This window comes from Somniosus microcephalus, chromosome 10 (assembly GCF_052327205.1).
Source record: "Somniosus microcephalus isolate GS21.2 chromosome 10, FLI_Smic_1.0, whole genome shotgun sequence".
NCBI classification, from domain to species: Eukaryota; Metazoa; Chordata; class Chondrichthyes; order Squaliformes; family Somniosidae; genus Somniosus; species Somniosus microcephalus.
In genome coordinates, this window is record NC_140996.1 from 6,790,216 (window position 1) to 6,808,654 (window position 18,439).

The 18,439-nt window shown below is 50.6% G+C and overlaps 1 protein-coding gene across 2 annotated transcripts in view; it reads right to left on the reverse strand.

Moving 5' to 3' along the window:
• The window catches only part of gphra (golgi pH regulator A), a 91,850-nt gene that overhangs the window by 39,918 nt on the left and 33,493 nt on the right, over positions 1 to 18,439 (reverse strand). For both annotated transcript variants that reach the window (XM_085998384.1, XM_085998383.1), the window contains exons 6-7: positions 16,517 to 16,637; positions 7,556 to 7,636 (exon numbers count right to left, since the gene is read on the reverse strand). In XM_085998384.1, coding sequence (XP_085854510.1) covers positions 7,556 to 7,636; positions 16,517 to 16,637 — 202 coding nt within the window. The remainder of the gene's footprint in view (positions 1 to 7,555; positions 7,637 to 16,516; positions 16,638 to 18,439) is intronic.

Consider the following 18,439-nt stretch of genomic DNA (forward strand, 5'->3'; position numbering starts at 1 on the left):
AATATAAACTAAATGGTACAATCTTAAATTGGGTGCAGGAACAGCGAGACCTGTATGTGCACAAATCTTTGAAGGTGGCAGGGCAGGTTGAGAAGGTTGTTAAAAAAACCATACGGGATCCTGGGCTTCATAAATAGAGGCACAGAGTACAAAAGCAAGGAAGTTATGCTAAACCTTTACAAAACACTGGTTCGGCTTCAGCTGGAGTATTGTGTCCAATTCGGGGCACCGCACTTTAGGAAGGATGTCAAGGCCTTAGAGAGGGTTGCAGAGATTTACCAGAATGGTACCAGGGATGAGGGACTTCAGTTATGTGGAGAGACTGGAGAAACTGGGGTTGTTCTCCTTAGAGCAGAGAAGGTTAAGGGGAGATTTGATGAGGTATTCAAAATTATGAAGGGTTTTGATAGAGTAAATAAGAAACTGTTTCTACTGGCAGGAGGGTGGGTGACCAGAGGACATTTGGTAATTGGCAAAAAGCGACAACATGAGGGTAAAAATGTTATGCAGCGAGTTATGATGATCAGGAATGCAGTGCCTGAAAGGGCGGTGGAAGTAGATTCAATAGTAATGTTTGAAAGGGAATTGGATAAATACTTGAAAAGGAAAAAATTGCTAGCTTATGGGGAAAGAGCAGGGGGAGTGGGACTAATTGGAGAACTCTTTCAAAGAGCCGGCACAGGCACGATGGGCTGAATGGCCTCCTGCTGTGCTGTGTGATTCTATGAATCGCGATAGGAGGGAGGAAACTGGCAATTAAAGACAATGGGGGCAAATTCGGTTGCTTTGCGCCTCCAGTTAGTGCCCCGATGGGGTGCTAACGGGAAGCAAAGCACCTAGCGCCCAGGCACGGCGCCGCTAACGCCTCCTGCGAAATTCAACGGGAGGTTAGTGGCGGCGGTAGCGGCGCTACACCCCCGGCGATGATGTCATGGCCGTGCGTAGCACCCCAGCCGCAAACTAGGTTCGCGTCCCCTGACCTACCGCTGGACGCTATGTCCAGCAGGGTCAGGGTGGCGTTTCTGCGGCCAGGGTGGTGCAAATTAAAGGGCAGGTGCCAGGCGGCCATTTATTTTGGGCCGTCTGCCAGCACCTGTCCCCTCTCGCCTCCTCCTGCGGGGTGCCGGCCGCGATCACTCCTCGAGTGCCAGACTCTTTTGCCAGCATCCCGCTCCCCGGTGGTCCACCAGGACCCCGGTGCGCGCAGCGCTAGACCCCTCCCCTTTAATCAGGGGAGGGAGGCCTGCAGTATCGCGGGGCTACATGCCGACGCAGGTGGCGCTGCTGCACGTAGCACCGCGATATTGAATGGGAACGCCCCAAAAGGGAGGGAAAGCGCTTCCAGAAGCGCTCCGCCTCCTGCTTGGGGCGCTACCAATCAATGTCGGGCGCGGGGGCGCTAACTTTAACTAAAAGTAGCGCCCCGGCGAAGTTATCGCCCCAAAGGGGGCGCGAGCCAATTTTTGCCCCAATGTCTTTTTAAAACCGTAATCATCCACGGCTCACAAGTTAAAGTCCTACCTCTCTCCACACAGATGCTACCTGAGCTGCTGAGTGCTTCCAACATTTTCTGTTTTTATTTCAAGTCCCAGGATTGTTACACTAAGTTCAGCTGCCAAATTCGTTGGCGTGACAGTATCAGCAAAGCTCGCACTGAGGTGCACGTTCGGATTGATGGATTCTTGTCAGCCAAGGGTTATAAGGGATATGGAGCCAAGGCAGGTGGATGGACTTAGGATACAGATCGGTTCACCATACTGTGTGTATTATTCAGTGTGTGAGAAATCTGTGTGGGGTTGGGGGGAGGGAGGTGGGAAATTCCTGTGGCGTATTATGAAAATATGTTAAAAGGAACAGGAGTGCTTTGGGATTTCCCCGGCCTATTACACGAGCTAATTAACCAACGATGCTTGAAATATAATGTGACTTGGTTGAGTTTAAAACTCAACATTTTATAATACTCTGAATTCAAATTATTCGATTTGTTTTGGCATTAAATTCCCATATGGCTGTGATATTTACAAGAACTTGCATTTATATAGAACTTTTCACAACCTCAGGACGTCCCAAATGATTCACTGCAATGAAATACTTTTGCAGTGGAGTCACTGTTGTAATGTAGGAAACGCGGCAGCCAATTTGCACACAGCAAGCTCCCACAAACAGCAATGTGATAATGACCAGATAATCTGTTTTAGTGATGTTGTTTGAGGGATAAATATTGGCCCCAGGACACCGGGGAGAACTCCCCTGCTCTTCTTTGAAATGGTTCCAATGGAATTTTCCAAATCGACCTGAGGGGGCAGACGGTTTACCGTCTAATCCAAAAGACAGTGCGGCACTCCCTCAGTACTGCCCCTCCGACAGTGCAGCGCTCCCTCAGTACTGCCCCTCCGACAGTGCGGTGCTCCCTCAGTACTGCCCCTCCGACAGTGCGGCGCTCCCTCAGTACTGCCCCTCCGACAGTGCAGCGCTCCCTCAGTACTGCCCCTCCGACAGTGTGGCACTCCCTCAGTACTGCCCCTCCGACAGTGCGGCACTCCCTCAGTACTGCCCCTCCGACAGTGCGGTGCTCCCTCAGTACTGCCCCTCCGACAGTGCGGTGCTCCCTCAGTACTGCCCCTCCGACAGTGCGGTGCTCCCTCAGTACTGCCCCTCCGACAGTGCGGTGCTCCCTCAGTACTGCCCCTCCGACAGTGCGGTGCTCCCTCAGTACTGCCCCTCCGACAGTGCGGTGCTCCCTCAGTACTGCCCCTCCGACAGTGCGGCTCTCCCTCAGTACTGCCCCTCTGACAGTGCGGCGCTCCCTCAGTACTGCCCCTCCGACAGTGCGGCTCTCCCTCAGTACTGCCCCTCTGACAGTGCAGCGCTCCCTCAGTACTGCCCCTCCGACAGTGCAGCACTCCCTCAGTACTGCCCCTCCGACAGTGCGGCTCTCCTTCAGTACTGCCCCTCTGACAGTGCAGCGCTCCCTCAGTACTGCCCCTCCGACAGTGCGGTGCTCCCTCAGTACTGCCCCTCCGACAGTGCGGCTCTCCCTCAGTACTGCCCCTCCGACAGTGCAGCACTCCCTCAGTACTGCCCCTCCGACAGTGCGGCTCTCCCTCAGTACTGCCCCTCTGACAGTGCAGCGCTCCCTCAGTACTGCCCCTCCGACAGTGTGGCTCTCCTTCAGTACTGCCCCTCTGACAGTGCGGCTCTCTCAGTACTGCACTAGGAGTGTCAGCCTGGATTTTGTGCTCAAGTCCCTGGAGTGGGTCTTGAACCCACGACCTTCTGACTCAGAGGCGAGAGTGCTGCCCACTGAGCCACGACTGGCACCTACGTTGCTGTATTCAAATTAATGAGTAATTCCATGTTTTTTAAACGGCAAAGAAATGAATCAGTAGACTGCAATTAATGTCGATGTGTAAAAAGTCCACTGGTGTCAGAAATTTCTACTTTTAAATAAATTGGGATCGGTGTCCAAATCCAATCAACTGAAAGTCAGCTACCGATTCTTCAGCATTAGTTTGGGTGGTCTTGTGCTCACCTGGTTTTTGAAGCATTTGAACACTGACCTTTCAATAACATCTTCAGCGACTCGAACCCATTACTCTCCTCACCTCCCAAGGCTGGGAGATTTCATTGGCTCGTTAGCCAGAAGCAAATTACTGTTCAGCTTTGATGAGCTGAATAAAATGAAAGCAGCCCACTTTGATCCCGCCAGTGCTATCTGTAAATGGAATACTGCAGGGTAATCTCCTAGAAAGGGCAGTATCCTTCCAAAGAGGTAAAACCAATCTTCCATCAAATTTCTTTTTTGGGTGCACAGCCCCTTTAACGGGCTGCGAGGCCCATTCAAATTTTCGCACATCACATGGTGATTTACATTGAAAAGTCCGCGAGCGACCTGTGTGGGGCCTCCAGCTGCTGCGCAGCCACGGGAACATTGGGCAAACTCCCTCTTCTATATTAAATATTACATATATTTATTTTTTAAAAAGAACGCATTTTACCGTCATTATTTCTTTTAAAAATTAAGTAATTATTTGGAGAGATTGGAGAAGCCGAGATTGTTCTCCTTACAGCAGACAAGGTTAAGGGGAGATTTAATCGAGGCATTCAAAATTATGAGGGGGTGTCAATACGAGTAAATAAGGAGAAACTGTTTCCAGTGGCAGGAGGGTCGGTAACCAGAGGACACAGATTGAAGGTAATTGCCAAAAGAACCAGAGGGGAGATGAGAAATATATTTACGCAGCGAGTTGTTGTGATCTGGAATGCGCTGCCTGAAAGGGCGGTGGAAGCAGATTCAATAGTAACTTTCAAAAGGGAATTGGATAAATACTGGAAAAGGAAAAATGTACAGGGCTCTGGGGAAAGAGCAGGGGGAGTGGGACTAATTGGAGAGCTCTTTCAAAGAGCCGGCACAGGCACGATGGGCTGAATGGCCTCCTTCTGTGCTGTATTATTCTGTGATTAGTCCCCTATTGATTTATTCTATTCAGTTGATTTGATTTGTTTTAATTGGGGCATTGTTATAAATGTAAATTTGTTCCTTCTTAACTAATCAATATGCAGTACAGTACTAAAAAATACATCGACATATTTTATACTTTCTCACTTGTAAAAGGTAAAATGTGAAATGTTCTGCAAATCATACTCTGAAAAGCCAGTCCTTTCGATAGTCTGGTCTCTTCAATTATGAAACTGAAATTTCAGCTTGTAGCAAATGTCACAACCTTGGGTTAAAACATTGCTACGCTAATTCTTCCTATTGTTTGTCATTTCTAATCTTCACTTGAATTTCAACAGTTTGCTTTTCCCCTTTTCTGATTCCAGGGTTCTGCAATGTTAGTCTGATTAGAATAGTTACTGGAGCTGGAGCTACAGTAACAAGTTCTTTGTTCAACTAATCTACGTGAAACAATAATGTAGGTCAGACCTACGTTACAAGGTAAGCACCTTAAAACCGCAATGATCAGAGAACAAGCACTTCCTGCGAAGCTTTAAATTGCACAATAAAGAGGTGAAGAACTTTCAGACTCTAGTTGCAATGCAGATAAACCACATCCCGTCAAAAATTGTGTACTATCCTATAGCAATATTACGCACATTATTGAGAATATCAGTCGAGAAATGAGCAGTTAAACCATATGTTACAGAAAGCAGTCAACAATGCGTTTGTGACCCATGTGCACAAGAAGTCCCAGCAAGAGAATGGTAGAAAGGTTTATAGATCATTAACAAGAATAAAAAATGCACGTACCGGCAGGATATTTTCGAAGAGGTGCAGGGGAGTTCTCCCCAGTGTCCTGGCCAATATTTATCCTTCAATCAACAGATTATCTCATCATTATCACATTGCTGTGCGCAAATTGGGTGCCGCCTTTCCTAAATTACGACCGTGCCTGCACCTACCTGCCTTCCCGATGACCTTGTGAGATTTCTTGTGACTTTTGGCTGCTTTGGGACATGCTGAGGTCGTGAAGGTCGCTGTACAAATGCAAGTCATTCATTCTATTCATCTACTTTGTTAAGCATGTTCGGTGCCATGGATTAGTGCATGCATCAGGTTGGGACTGACAGCTTCGCACAGTACTGGATTAGCTGTACGTCAAGTCAGTAAAACTGGCTGTTGTTCACACTCTAAAAACACGTTCCCCTCAGGAAGGAGATTGTCCGACGACAATGCACACACACATTAGTTATGAAAATTAAGATTAGAATTAGGAAGGACTAGAAGCTTGGCTTGTACTCCCTTGTGCTTAGAAGGTTGAGTGGTGATCTAATTGAGGCACTTAAAATGATAAAAGGATTCGATAGGGCAGATACAGAGAAACTATTTCCTCTGGTGGGGGAAATTCAGAACATGAGGACACAATCTTAAAATCAGGAAGCAGCTTTTCCACACAAATGGTAGTGGAAATCTGGAACTCGCTCCGAAATATGCTGGAGGTCAATTGAAATCAAGACTGAGATTGACATTTCTATCAGGTAAAGGTATCAAGGGATATCAAAGGTGGGTAAATGGGGTTAAGGTACAGATCAGCCATGTTCTAACTGAATGGCAGCACAGGTTTGATGGGCTGAATGGCCTCCTCCTATTCCTGTAAGCGGTATTGAGTAGTTGCTTCTAATAGCTTGATAGCTCCACCGACAGGAGGTTAGTAGTATAGCAGCCAGCTTAAAATTCAGAAACACTTAACACGGTGAAAATCCATTAAAATTAAGGTGGAATCACCAGTATCTGCAAAGTACATCAGAGTTAGATTCAAAATCAGTACCTTTAAGGATCGATCACTGAAGGCACTTTGGCCAACACAAATACACAGCAAGGTTCTCACACTGTATAGGCCTACCAAACGTGCTTAAAGAAAGACTGACTTGCATTTCTATAGAGCCTTTCACTGTCCCAAAATGCTTTACAGCCAATGAAGTACTTTTGAAGTGTAGTCACTGTTGTAATAGTCGATATAGTCAGTCTTGAATACTTCTGCCAAAATGCCATAGGGAAGGACGGTTTTGTACAATAGCGTTGCGTAAAATACAAATTGAACTGTGAAGTTATTTGAAATACCAGTGGATCTGCTCATGGGAAGTTGCAGGATATGAATTTCTTGTGAGACAGTGTAGTCCAAATAGAATCGCCGACAAGCCCTGGGTGTGACGACGGCGACACCGTTTTAGTCACATGCACTAGTTTTAGTTGAAAACGCCTTACACCTAATAATACAGGTAAATGTGCTGCACACACGTACATTTACTTAAACATCTCCCACCGTTCAGTAACCAAGGGAGTAAACCACTTACAACAATCAAAAAACACTCACACACTCTGCTTTTCGTCTTACCATTTTACCAACAAATGCACAAAAAGGTTTAAAGTTCTCATGCACCGTGCGAATACAAGTATCGAGATTAAATGACCTAATGATGGTGACTATTACTCATTGTTTATTTACTAATCAGAAATGCAATTTAGCCACATCTGGCTCTGCTGCCTGTATCCTAACTCGCTCCAATTCCTGTTCACCCATCACCCCTGTGCTCACTGACCTACAATCGCTCCCGGTCCGGCAACGTCTCGATTTAAAAATTCTCGCCCTGGTGTTCAAAACCCTCCATGGCCCTCGCCCCTCCCTATCTCTGTAACCTCCTCCAGCCCCACAACGCCGCCCCCCACCCCCCCGCCGAGATCTCTGCGCTCCTCCAATTCTGCCCTCTTTCACATCCCCGGTTTCCATCGCTCCACCATTGCCGGCTGTGATTTCAGCTGCCTGGGCCCCAAGCTCTGGAATTCCCTCCCTAAACCTCTCCGACTCTCTCTCCTCCTTTAAGACTCTCCTTAAAACCTACCTCTTTGACCAAGTTCCTATCCTAAGATCGCCTTATGTGGCTCGGTGTCAACCTTTGATAGCACCCTTGGGATGTTTTACTACATTAAAGGTGGTGTAAAATTGTTGCTGTTGTACTGTTCAAAGACCTGCACTTTTCAAACAGAGTCTGGGCCCTTCTCTCGAAGTTCTGCTCTAAAGAAAAGCTGCTGGTGTTCTTCACGGACAGTTCCTACCTCTTCTTCTTGCTGACAATCATGTCCATGGTCTGCAGCAATCGTCTCTCCAGAGCGAGGATATCACTGTCGGTCACATTCCTGGGGGGGAGGGGGGAGAGCGAAAGGCACATTACAAAAATCAGATAAAAGTCAAAGTGGGGTCTAATTTGCCCCGGTCAACATGCTTCATCAGATATGGTACAAGAACCCGTGGTTGTAAAAGGTAGCTAAAATATGGTACGTGGGTTTAAGATAGAAACATAGAAGATAGGAGCAGGAGTAGGCCATTCGGCCCCTCAAGCCTGCTCCGCCATTCAATGAGATCATGGCTGATCATCCAAATTCAGCTTTCTCCCCATATCCCTTGATCCCTTTAGCCTCAAGAAATATATCCAATTCCTTCTTGAATATATTTAATGAATTGACCTCAACTGCCCTGTGTGGCAGAGAATTCCACAGGTTCACCACTCTCTGGGTGAAGAAATTCCTCCTCATTTCAGTCCTAAATGGCTTACCCCTTATCTGTGGACTGTGACCCTTGGTTCTGGACTCCCCCGCCATCGGGAACATCCTTCCTGCATCTAGTCTGTCTAGTCCTGTTAGAATTTTATAAGTTTCAATGAGATCCCCTCTCATTCTTCTAAACTCTAGCGAATATAAGCCTAATCGACCCAATCTCTCCTCATACGTCATTCCTGCCATCCCAGGTATCAGTCTGGTGAATCTTCACTGCACTCTCTCCATGGCAAGAACATCCTTCCTCAGATAAGGCGACCAAAACTGCACACAATACTCAAGGTGTGGTCTCACCAAGGCCCTGTACAACTGCAGCAAGACATCCTTGCTCCTGTACTCGAATCCTCTCGCTATGAAGGCCAACATACTATTTGCCTTCTTAACCTCCTGCTGCACCTGCATGCTTACCTTCAGCGACTGCTGCACAAGGACACCCAAGTCTCGTTGCATTTCCTTTTCCCAATCTATTGCCGTTCAGATAATAATCTGTCTTCCTGTTTTTGCCACCGAAGTGGATAACCTCGCATTTATCCACATTATACTGCATTTGCCATGCATCTGCCCAATCACCCAACCTGTCCAAATCATACTGGAGTTTCTCTGCATCCTCCTCACAGCACACACGCCCACCCAGCTTTGTGTCGTCTGCAAACTTGGAGCGTTTTAGTTCCCTCGTCTAGATCATTTATATATATTGTGAATAGCTGGGGTCCTAGCACCAATCCCTGCGGTACCCCACTAGTCACTGCCTGCCACTCGGAAAAAGACCCGTTTATTCCAACTCTTTGCTTCCTGTCTGTCAAGACAGTGCCTTACCCCCAATCCCATGTGCTTTAACTTTGCACGCTAATCTCTTATGCGGGATCTTATCGAAAGCCTTCTGGAAAGTCCAAATACAGGAAACTCTTTGGTATCCGGCACCGACGGGACCGGCGTGTTGCCGGTTGATTAAAAATTCCAGGTGATGGAGAGGGTTATCTACCGAGGCTATTATTAAACAAAGAAAAATTAAAAAATCAAGAAATCTGCAGTATATTGGCAGATCGGAAGAGACTCCCGACAGCGCGGGAGAGTCAGACTCCTGCTATTGAGGTGTTCGGACTTCAGACAGCGCCAAGAAGCCGAGTAGTGGCAATTTGGAGAACTACCCCCACTGACTAATTCGGCCACCGCGGGAGACTCGGACTCGGCAACATTTCCGGTTATTGAGGTGTTGTTTTCGGAGTGAGAATTTTGCCGGTTAGTAGAGAATTCCGGATATTTAGATGCCATTTAAACAAGAGTTTCCTGTACACCACATCCACTGGTTCTCCCTTATCTATTCTACCAGTTACATCCTCAAAAAATTCCAGTAGATTAGTCAAGCATGATTTACCTTTTGTAAATCCATGTTGACTTTGTCCGATCCTGTCACTGTTTTCCAAGTGCTCTGCTATTACATCTTTTATAATGGACTCTAGCATTTTCTCCGCTACCGATGTCAGGCTTACCGGTCTGTAATTCCCCGTTTTCTCTCTACCACCCTTTTTAAATAGTGGGGTTACATTAGCTACCCTCCAATCCATGGGAACTGTTCCCGAGTCTATAGAATTTTGGAAGATGACCAGGGCCTGATAATCTACATCCTAGGGCACTTAAGGAAGTGGGGATTTATCGGCCAGAAATTCGGGTCCCCACGGGTGAGTACGTGCTGGGTACTAACGCGTAGGCCCAACGAAAGTGCCGGTTTCGTGCATGCACTGCGCATGCGCGGGAAACCGGAACTTCCGTTCCCTTAAAGGAAGGGGTTCACAGGTCGAACGCGTGCGCCGGAGAGGCAGCGCGTACGCCTGGAACTTCCGGTGTTTTTGCAGCTTTCTCCGGGAGGGTAAGTCTCCAGGAGCTACGCTTTTAAAAAGCAGTCGCAAGGCCTGCTTTTAACAAGGTAAGTGGTGAATTAAGTTAAATTAAAACATTTTTCCACAGGTTTATTATTTTTAAATACTTTAAAGAAAGGTAAGTTTATTTTTAGCCCCATTAGAAACTGTAATTAATTTTTAAAAATATATAAATTATTGTTTAAAATAGTTATTTTATGTAATTTATAGTTGTGTTAAAAATGTGATTTAAAAAAAAAAATTATTTGAAGTTTTAGTGATGTTTTGGGGCTGAATTGTATTCATAGATTTGACAGGTCTTCCTGTCAAATCTATGAATACAGATTCCCTGCTACCATTGGCTCTCCATGGCCCACGTGATCCATGGGGACGCTTCGAACTAACTGCGCCCTGGGATACGCAAGCACTGCGTGCCGGCAGTTGGAGGAGGCCCAGGATCGCAATCCCACGCGGGCCCACAGCTCAACGGCCGGCGCGCTAGGTAAGTGCAGGTCGGGGGCTTGCACCCGCGGGAAGCCTCCGACCTGAATTTCTGGGCCTATATATCATGACGAAGGTTATTAATTCAAATGGGGAAAATCACGATGGGATATAATCCCTTCAAGACTATCAGCTGCAACCACTCGGCCTCTACCTTCCTACGTCCTATAAGTGAGACTTCCACAAGGCTTTCAGCTCCTTTAAACTAGTTGAAGCAATATTTCATTATTTGTTCTTGGGATGTGGGCGACACTAGCAAGGCCACATTAGTTGCTCACCCCTAGTTGTCCTGAGACGGTGGTCTTTCTCCTTGAACCCCTCATGGGGTTCCCACAATGGCATTAGATTGGGAATTCCAGCATATTGACCCAGCGACGATGCAGGTACGGCCAATATGTGTCCAAGCCGGGATGCTATGAGACTTGGAGAGGAACCTGGAGGTGGTGGTGTTCCCACGACATTGCTACTCTTGTCCCTCCAGATGGCAGAGGTCGCAGGGAAGGGAGGTGCTGTGGCAGTGGTGAGTTGCTGCAGTGCATCCCAAAGATCAAACATATGGCAACCACAGTGCAGGGGACGGAGTAGATCAAGAGTTCTGCGGCAGGGGCACCAATCAAGTTTTGTCCTGAATGGTGTCGAGCTTCTTGAGTCTTGTTGCTGCTGCTCCCATTCGGGCGAGTGGTGAATATTCCATCGCGCTCCTGACTCGAGCCTCCTCTGCCCTGCACACTGTCCCTTCCCTTCCCTTCCCCATGGTTCGATTTTCTTCACAGGGTGGGGGCATCTTTCTGGAGTTCAGGGAGATTTTTGGTCTCAGAATTCCAGGGCGGTAGGTGTCTCGGTCAGAGATTGGCGGGGTGGGCTCGGAATTCCAGGATGGTTGGTGTCTCGGTCAGAGATTGGCGGGGTGGGCTCGGAATTCCAGGATGGTTGGTGTCTCGGTCAGAGATTGGCGGGGTGGGCTCGGAATTCCAGGATGGTTGGTGTCTCGATCAGAGATTGACGGGGTGGGCTCGGAATTCCAGGGTGGTCGGTGTCTCGGTCAGAGATTGGCGGGGTGGGCTCGGAATTCCAGGATGGTTGGTGTCTCGGTCAGAGATTGGCGGGGTGGGCTCGGAATTCCAGGATGGTCAGTGTCTCGGTCAGAGATTGACGGGGTGGGCTCGGAATTCCAGGGTGGTCAGTGTCTCGGTCAGAGATTGACGGGGTGGGCTCGGAATTCCAGGGTGGTCAGTGTCTCGGTCAGAGATTGACGGGGTGGGCTCGGAATTCCAGGGTGGTCAGTGTCTCGGTCAGAGATTGGCGGGGTGGGCTCGGAATTCCAGGATGGTCAGTGTCTCGGTCAGAGATTGGCGGGGTGGGCTCGGAATTCCAGGGTGGTCAGTGTCTCGGTCAGAGATTGGCGGGGTGGGCTCGGAATTCCAGGATGGTTGGTGTCTCGGTCAGAGATTGGCGGGGTGGGCTCGGAATTCCAGGATGGTTGGTGTCTCGGTCAGAGATTGGCTGGGTGGGCTCGGAATTCCAGGGTGGTCAGTGTTTCAGTCAGAGATTGGCGGGGTGGGCTCGGAATTCCAGGATGGTTGGTGTCTCGATCAGAGATTGACGGGGTGGGATCGGAATTCCAGGGTGGTCGGTGTCTCGGTCAGAGATTGGCGGGGTGGGCTCGGAATTCCAGGATGGTTGGTGTCTCGGTCAGAGATTGGCGGGGTGGGCTCGGAATTCCAGGATGGTCAGTGTCTCGGTCAGAGATTGATGGGGTGGGCTCGGAATTCCAGGGTGGTTGGTGTCTCGGTCAGAGATTGGCGGGGTGGGCTCGGAATTCCAGGGTGGTCAGTGTCTCGGTCAGAGATTGACGGGGTGGGCTCAGAATTCCAGGGCGGTCAGTGTCTCGGTCAGAGATTGGCGGGGTGGGCTCGGAATTCCAGGGTGGTCAGTGTCTCGGTCAGAGATTGGCGGGGTGGGCTCAGAATTCCAGGGCGGTCAGTGTCTCGGTCAGAGATTGGCGGGGTGGGCTCGGAATTCCAGGGTGGTCGGTGTCTCGGTCAGAGATTGGCGGGGTGGGCTCGGAATTCCAGGGTGGTTGGTGTCTCGGTCAGAGATTGGCGGGGTGGGCTCGGAATTCCAGGGTGGTCAGTGTCTCGGTCAGAGATTGGCGGGGTAGGCTCGGACTTCCAGGGTGGTCAGTGTCTCGGTCAGAGATTGGCGGGGTGGGCTCGGAATTCCAGGATGGTTGGTGTCTCGGTCAGAGATTGGCGGGGTGGGCTCGGAATTCCAGGGTGGTCAGTGTCTCGGTCAGAGATTGGCGGGGTGGGCTCGGAATTCCGGGGTGGTTGGTGTCTCGGTCAGAGATTGGCGGGGTGGGCTCAGAATTCCAGGGCGGTTGGTGTCTCGGTCAGAGATTGGCGGGGTGGGCTCGGAATTCCAGGGTGGTCGGTGTCTCGGTCAGAGATTGGCGGGGTGGGCTCGGAATTCCGGGGTGGTCAGTGTCTCGGTCAGAGATTGGCGGGGTGGGCTCGGAATTCCAGGGTGGTCAGTGTCTCGGTCAGAGATTGACGGGGTGGGCTCGGAATTCCAGGATGGTTGGTGTCTCGGTCAGAGATTGACGGGGTGGGCTCGGAATTCCAGGATGGTTGGTGTCTCGGTCAGAGATTGACGGGGTGGGCTCGGAATTCCAGGGTGGTTGGTGTCTCGGTCAGAGATTGACGGGGTGGGCTCGGAATTCCAGGGTGGTCAGTGTCTCGGTCAGAGATTGACGGGGTGGGCTCGGAATTCCAGGATGGTTGGTGTCTCGGTCAGAGATTGACGGGGTGGGCTCGGAATTCCAGGATGGTTGGTGTCTCGGTCAGAGATTGACGGGGTGGGCTCGGAATTCCAGGGTGGTTGGTGTCTCGGTCAGAGATTGACGGGGTGGGCTCGGAATTCCAGGATGGTTGGTGTCTCGGTCAGAGATTGGCGGGGTGGGCTCAGAATTCCAGGGCGGTCAGTGTCTCGGTCAGAGATTGGCGGGGTGGGCTCAGAATTCCAGGATGGTTGGTGTCTCGGTCAGAGATTGGCGGGGTGGGCTCGGAATTCCAGGGTGGTTGGTGTCTCGGTCAGAGATTGGCGGGGTGGGCTCAGAATTCCAGGGCGGTCAGTGTCTCGGTCAGAGATTGGCGGGGTGGGCTCGGAATTCCAGGGTGGTCAGTGTTTCAGTCAGAGATTGGCGGGGTGGGCTCGGAATTCCAGGGCGGTCAGTGTCTCGGTCAGAGATTGGCGGGGTGGGCTCAGAATTCCAGGGTGGTCAGTGTCTCGGTCAGAGATTGGCGGGGTGGGCTCGGAATTCCAGGGTGGTCGGTGTCTCGGTCAGAGATTGGCGGGGTGGGCTCGGAATTCCAGGGTGGTTGGTGTCTCGGTCAGAGATTGGCGGGGTGGGCTCAGAATTCCAGGGTGGTCAGTGTCTCGGTCAGAGATTGGCGGGGTGGGCTCAGAATTCCAGGGTGGTCAGTGTCTCGGTCAGAGATTGGCGGGGTGGGCTCAGAATTCCAGGGTGGTCAGTGTCTCGGTCAGAGATTGGCGGGGTGGGCTCGGAATTCCAGGGCGGTCAGTGTCTCGGTCAGAGATTGACGGGGTGGGCTCAGAATTCCAAGGCGGTTGGTGTCTCGGTCAGAGATTGGCGGGGTGGGCTCGGAATTCCAGGGTGGTCAGTGTCTCGGTCAGAGATTGGCGGGGTGGGCTCGGAATTCCAGGGTGGTTGGTGTTTCAGTCAGAGATTGGCGGGGTGGGCTCGGAATTCCAGGGTGGTTGGTGTTTCAGTCAGAGATTGGCGGGGTGGGCTCGGAATTCCAGGGTGGTTGGTGTTTCAGTCAGAGATTGGCGGGGTGGGCTCGGAATTCCAGGGTGGTTGGTGTCTCGGTCAGAGATTGGCGGGGTGGGCTCGGAGTTCCAGGGTGGTTGGTGTCTCGGTCAGAGATTGGCGGGGTGGGCTCGGAGTTCCAGGGTGGTCAGTGTCTCGGTCAGAGATTGGCGGGGTGGGCTCAGAATTCCAAGGCGGTTGGTGTCTCGGTCAGAGATTGGCGGGGTGGGCTCAGAATTCCAGGGTGGTCAGTGTCTCGGTCAGAGATTGACGGGGTGGGCTCGGAATTCCAGGGTGGTTGGTGTCTCGGTCAGAGATTGGCGGGGTGGGCTCGGAATTCCAGGATGGTCAGTGTCTCGGTCAGAGATTGACGGGGTGGGCTCGGAATTCCAGGGTGGTTGGTGTCTCGGTCAGAGATTGGCGGGGTGGGCTCAGAATTCCAGGGTGGTCAGTGTCTCGGTCAGAGATTGGCGGGGTGGGCTCGGAATTCCAGGGTGGTCAGTGTCTCGGTCAGAGATTGACGGGGTGGGCTCAGAATTCCAGGGCGGTCAGTGTCTCGGTCAGAGATTGGCGGGGTGGGCTCGGAATTCCAGGGTGGTCAGTGTCTCGGTCAGAGATTGGCGGGGTGGGCTCAGAATTCCAGGGCGGTCAGTGTCTCGGTCAGAGATTGGCGGGGTGGGCTCGGAATTCCAGTGTGGTCGGTGTCTCGGTCAGAGATTGGCGGGGTGGGCTCGGAATTCCAGGGTGGTTGGTGTCTCGGTCAGAGATTGGCGGGGTGGGCTCGGAATTCCAGGGTGGTCAGTGTCTCGGTCAGAGATTGGCGGGGTAGGCTCGGAATTCCAGGGTGGTCAGTGTCTCGGTCAGAGATTGGCGGGGTGGGCTCGGAATTCCAGGATGGTTGGTGTCTCGGTCAGAGATTGGCGGGGTGGGCTCGGAATTCCAGGGTGGTCAGTGTCTCGGTCAGAGATTGGCGGGGTGGGCTCGGAATTCCGGGGTGGTTGGTGTCTCGGTCAGAGATTGGCGGGGTGGGCTCGGAATTCCAGGGTGGTCGGTGTCTCGGTCAGAGATTGGCGGGGTGGGCTCGGAATTCCGGGGTGGTCAGTGTCTCGGTCAGAGATTGGCGGGGTGGGCTCGGAATTCCAGGGTGGTCAGTGTCTCGGTCAGAGATTGACGGGGTGGGCTCGGAATTCCAGGATGGTTGGTGTCTCGGTCAGAGATTGGCGGGGTGGGCTCAGAATTCCAGGGCGGTCAGTGTCTCGGTCAGAGATTGGCGGGGTGGGCTCAGAATTCCAGGATGGTTGGTGTCTCGGTCAGAGATTGGCGGGGTGGGCTCGGAATTCCAGGGTGGTTGGTGTCTCGGTCAGAGATTGGCGGGGTGGGCTCAGAATTCCAGGGCGGTCAGTGTCTCGGTCAGAGATTGGCGGGGTGGGCTCGGAATTCCAGGGTGGTCAGTGTTTCAGTCAGAGATTGGCGGGGTGGGCTCGGAATTCCAGGGCGGTCAGTGTCTCGGTCAGAGATTGGCGGGGTGGGCTCAGAATTCCAGGGTGGTCAGTGTCTCGGTCAGAGATTGGCGGGGTGGGCTCAGAATTCCAGGGCGGTCAGTGTCTCGGTCAGAGATTGGCGGGGTGGGCTCAGAATTCCGGGGTGGTTGGTGTCTCGGTCAGAGATTGGCGGGGTGGGCTCGGAATTCCAGGGTGGTCGGTGTCTCGGTCAGAGATTGACGGGGTGGGCTCGGAATTCCAGGGTGGTCGGTGTCTCGGTCAGAGATTGGCGGGGTGGGCTCGGAATTCCAGGGTGGTCGGTGTCTCGATCAGAGATTGACGGGGTGGGCTCGGAATTCCAGGATGGTTGGTGTCTCGGTCAGAGATTGGCGGGGTGGGCTCGGAATTCCAGGGTGGTTGGTGTCTCGGTGGCGGCCGGTTTGCTACCATCAGACATAGACGGGTGCCATCGTGATTGCCGGCACTTGTCGGTTAATTGAACATTGAGCAAATCCACGGATTCAGGTTAGGACGAACCCACAGGCACCGTACCCAGGGAGGGAACCCATCACTATGAACGTAGTCTGTTGCGCTGATTGGTGGGTGGAGAGGGGAGTTTTTATTGTCAATTGGGAAAAGAACGCAGACAGCCCGAAACTGAAGGTGGAGCAATGGACGTCAAAATTAAGTGGTAATTTAAATGGGTACACCCAACAAATGATTCCTGAAGTAACAATGTGGGCGTTTGAGTGTACAATGGGGCTTTACAATAAACAATCACCCGCGATCTCACCTCAGAAAGTATGACATATATGTGTATGGGCAATTCACCGCACCAAAGCCCGACAACAGTGCCATTAGCGTGACACCAATGACCCCAACTCTGCTGATCAATTGCTCGATTGATAGAATACCTGACGGAGAGAAAGAAAACAAATCAGACACAAATGGATTCCCACGTTAAAGACGCAAGTTTAAAAAAAAATTTATACTGTGAAATCGCAAAACCTCACCCGTACAGATTTTACAACAAGTCCAGATAAGCAAAATAAAAAAAAGCAAAATACCGTGGATGGCGGAAATCTGAAATAAAAACAGAAGATGCTGGAAACACTCAGCAGGTCAGGCAGTGTCTGAAGAGAGAGAAACAGAGTTAACGTTTCAGGTCGATGAGCTTTCGTCAGAACTTCTGTGACAGGTCATCGACCTGCAACGTTAACTCTGTTTCCCTCTGCACAGGTGCTGCCTGACCTGCTGAGTGTTTCCAGAATTTTATGCTTTTATATTATACAGCAAAGTAAAACCCAGATTTAAGATAAATCCACGAGAAGACATCGGAATGGTTTTAAAAACATATGCTTAAGATCATTCGAATTAGAAATAAAATGTCACAGTGCTTTAATATCACTATTGATTGATCGAACACTGTGATGCATGGAGAGGACAGACATTTAGCATCAGCTAATCTGATTTGCTTAAGTTACCAATCTCACCGAGGGGAAGCAGCAGTGGATCAGACCCAGGAGCAAGGTCACGTGCCTGCTCTCTCGGCTGTGTGCAAACCAAAGAGGGAGTAAATCGCAGTTGTTGCAGTGGCGCTCTGGAATCCCGCAGCACAAGCAACCTCTGCCTATTCCACACCAGCTTCACGGAGAAGCGATTCGGAGAGTGCGCTGAGTGTGTGTGATGGGGGAGGTTGTGCTTCTGGCTTTATCAAGGGGAAAAACCCAGCGGGTCTCACTTATTTTGGTGTAAGAATGTGACTCATTTGGATGTACGACCCTCTTAAAAAAAAATAAAGACAGCTCCAATTTGTTTCAATGGGTCTGCAATCTGCCTCTCGACCATGATTCTCAGTAACTTTCCCCCCGGTGTTGACAGCTCTTTACAAGAATATGCACACAATTGTAAAGTAACATATCGGGTCATAACTGCACCTCCTAACTGCAACACGCAATGTTTTTTCCATTTGCTACACCAACCACTCTGTGGCTGGAGTGAGATTTGCCAGCTTGCGGCTGGTTAGCAACAGTGGGCGACGCCCAGTTGAGACTGCTCAATCTTGTTTCTCTTTACAGAGACTTTCCTCCCACTAGAGTCTGGCCTGGGTTTTGGACCCAGGTCCCAGAGGTTCAAGTCCACGTCCCATCCAATCTCCCCGCCAGTACATTTACAAAAAGCTACGAAATCACAGGATTTCGAGGGGCATTGTCACGTATTTCTGGGTGGGGTAGTGAAGTGGTTGCAGTCCTGGACTAGCAATACAGGGGTTCAAATCCCACCATCTCTAGTTGTGAAGTTTGAATTCGATAAATCTGGTAAATGAATGACTGGTTAGTACCAGAGAAGTGACTGTGAAAGCTGCGAGATTGGAGTAAAAACCCAACTGCTTAGAATCAAAGAATCTTACAGAACAGAAGCAGGCCATTCGGCCCATCGTGCCTGTGCCGGCTCTTTGAACGAGCTCTCCAATTTAGTCCCACTCCCCCCGGCTCTTTCCCCATAACTGTAATGTATATACCTTTAAGGGGGAAACTATCTTTTACAGCTCATGTATACTGCAGTACCGGCAGTGACCACACAATACAATACAAATCGCTTTATTGGCATGATAAGGTACATCTTATGTTGCCAAAGCATCAAAATACATTTATGGTTGAACACATAAACGCGGTTCCATTCATACAGTGTATAAACAGGTATATCCCTGAGTTTA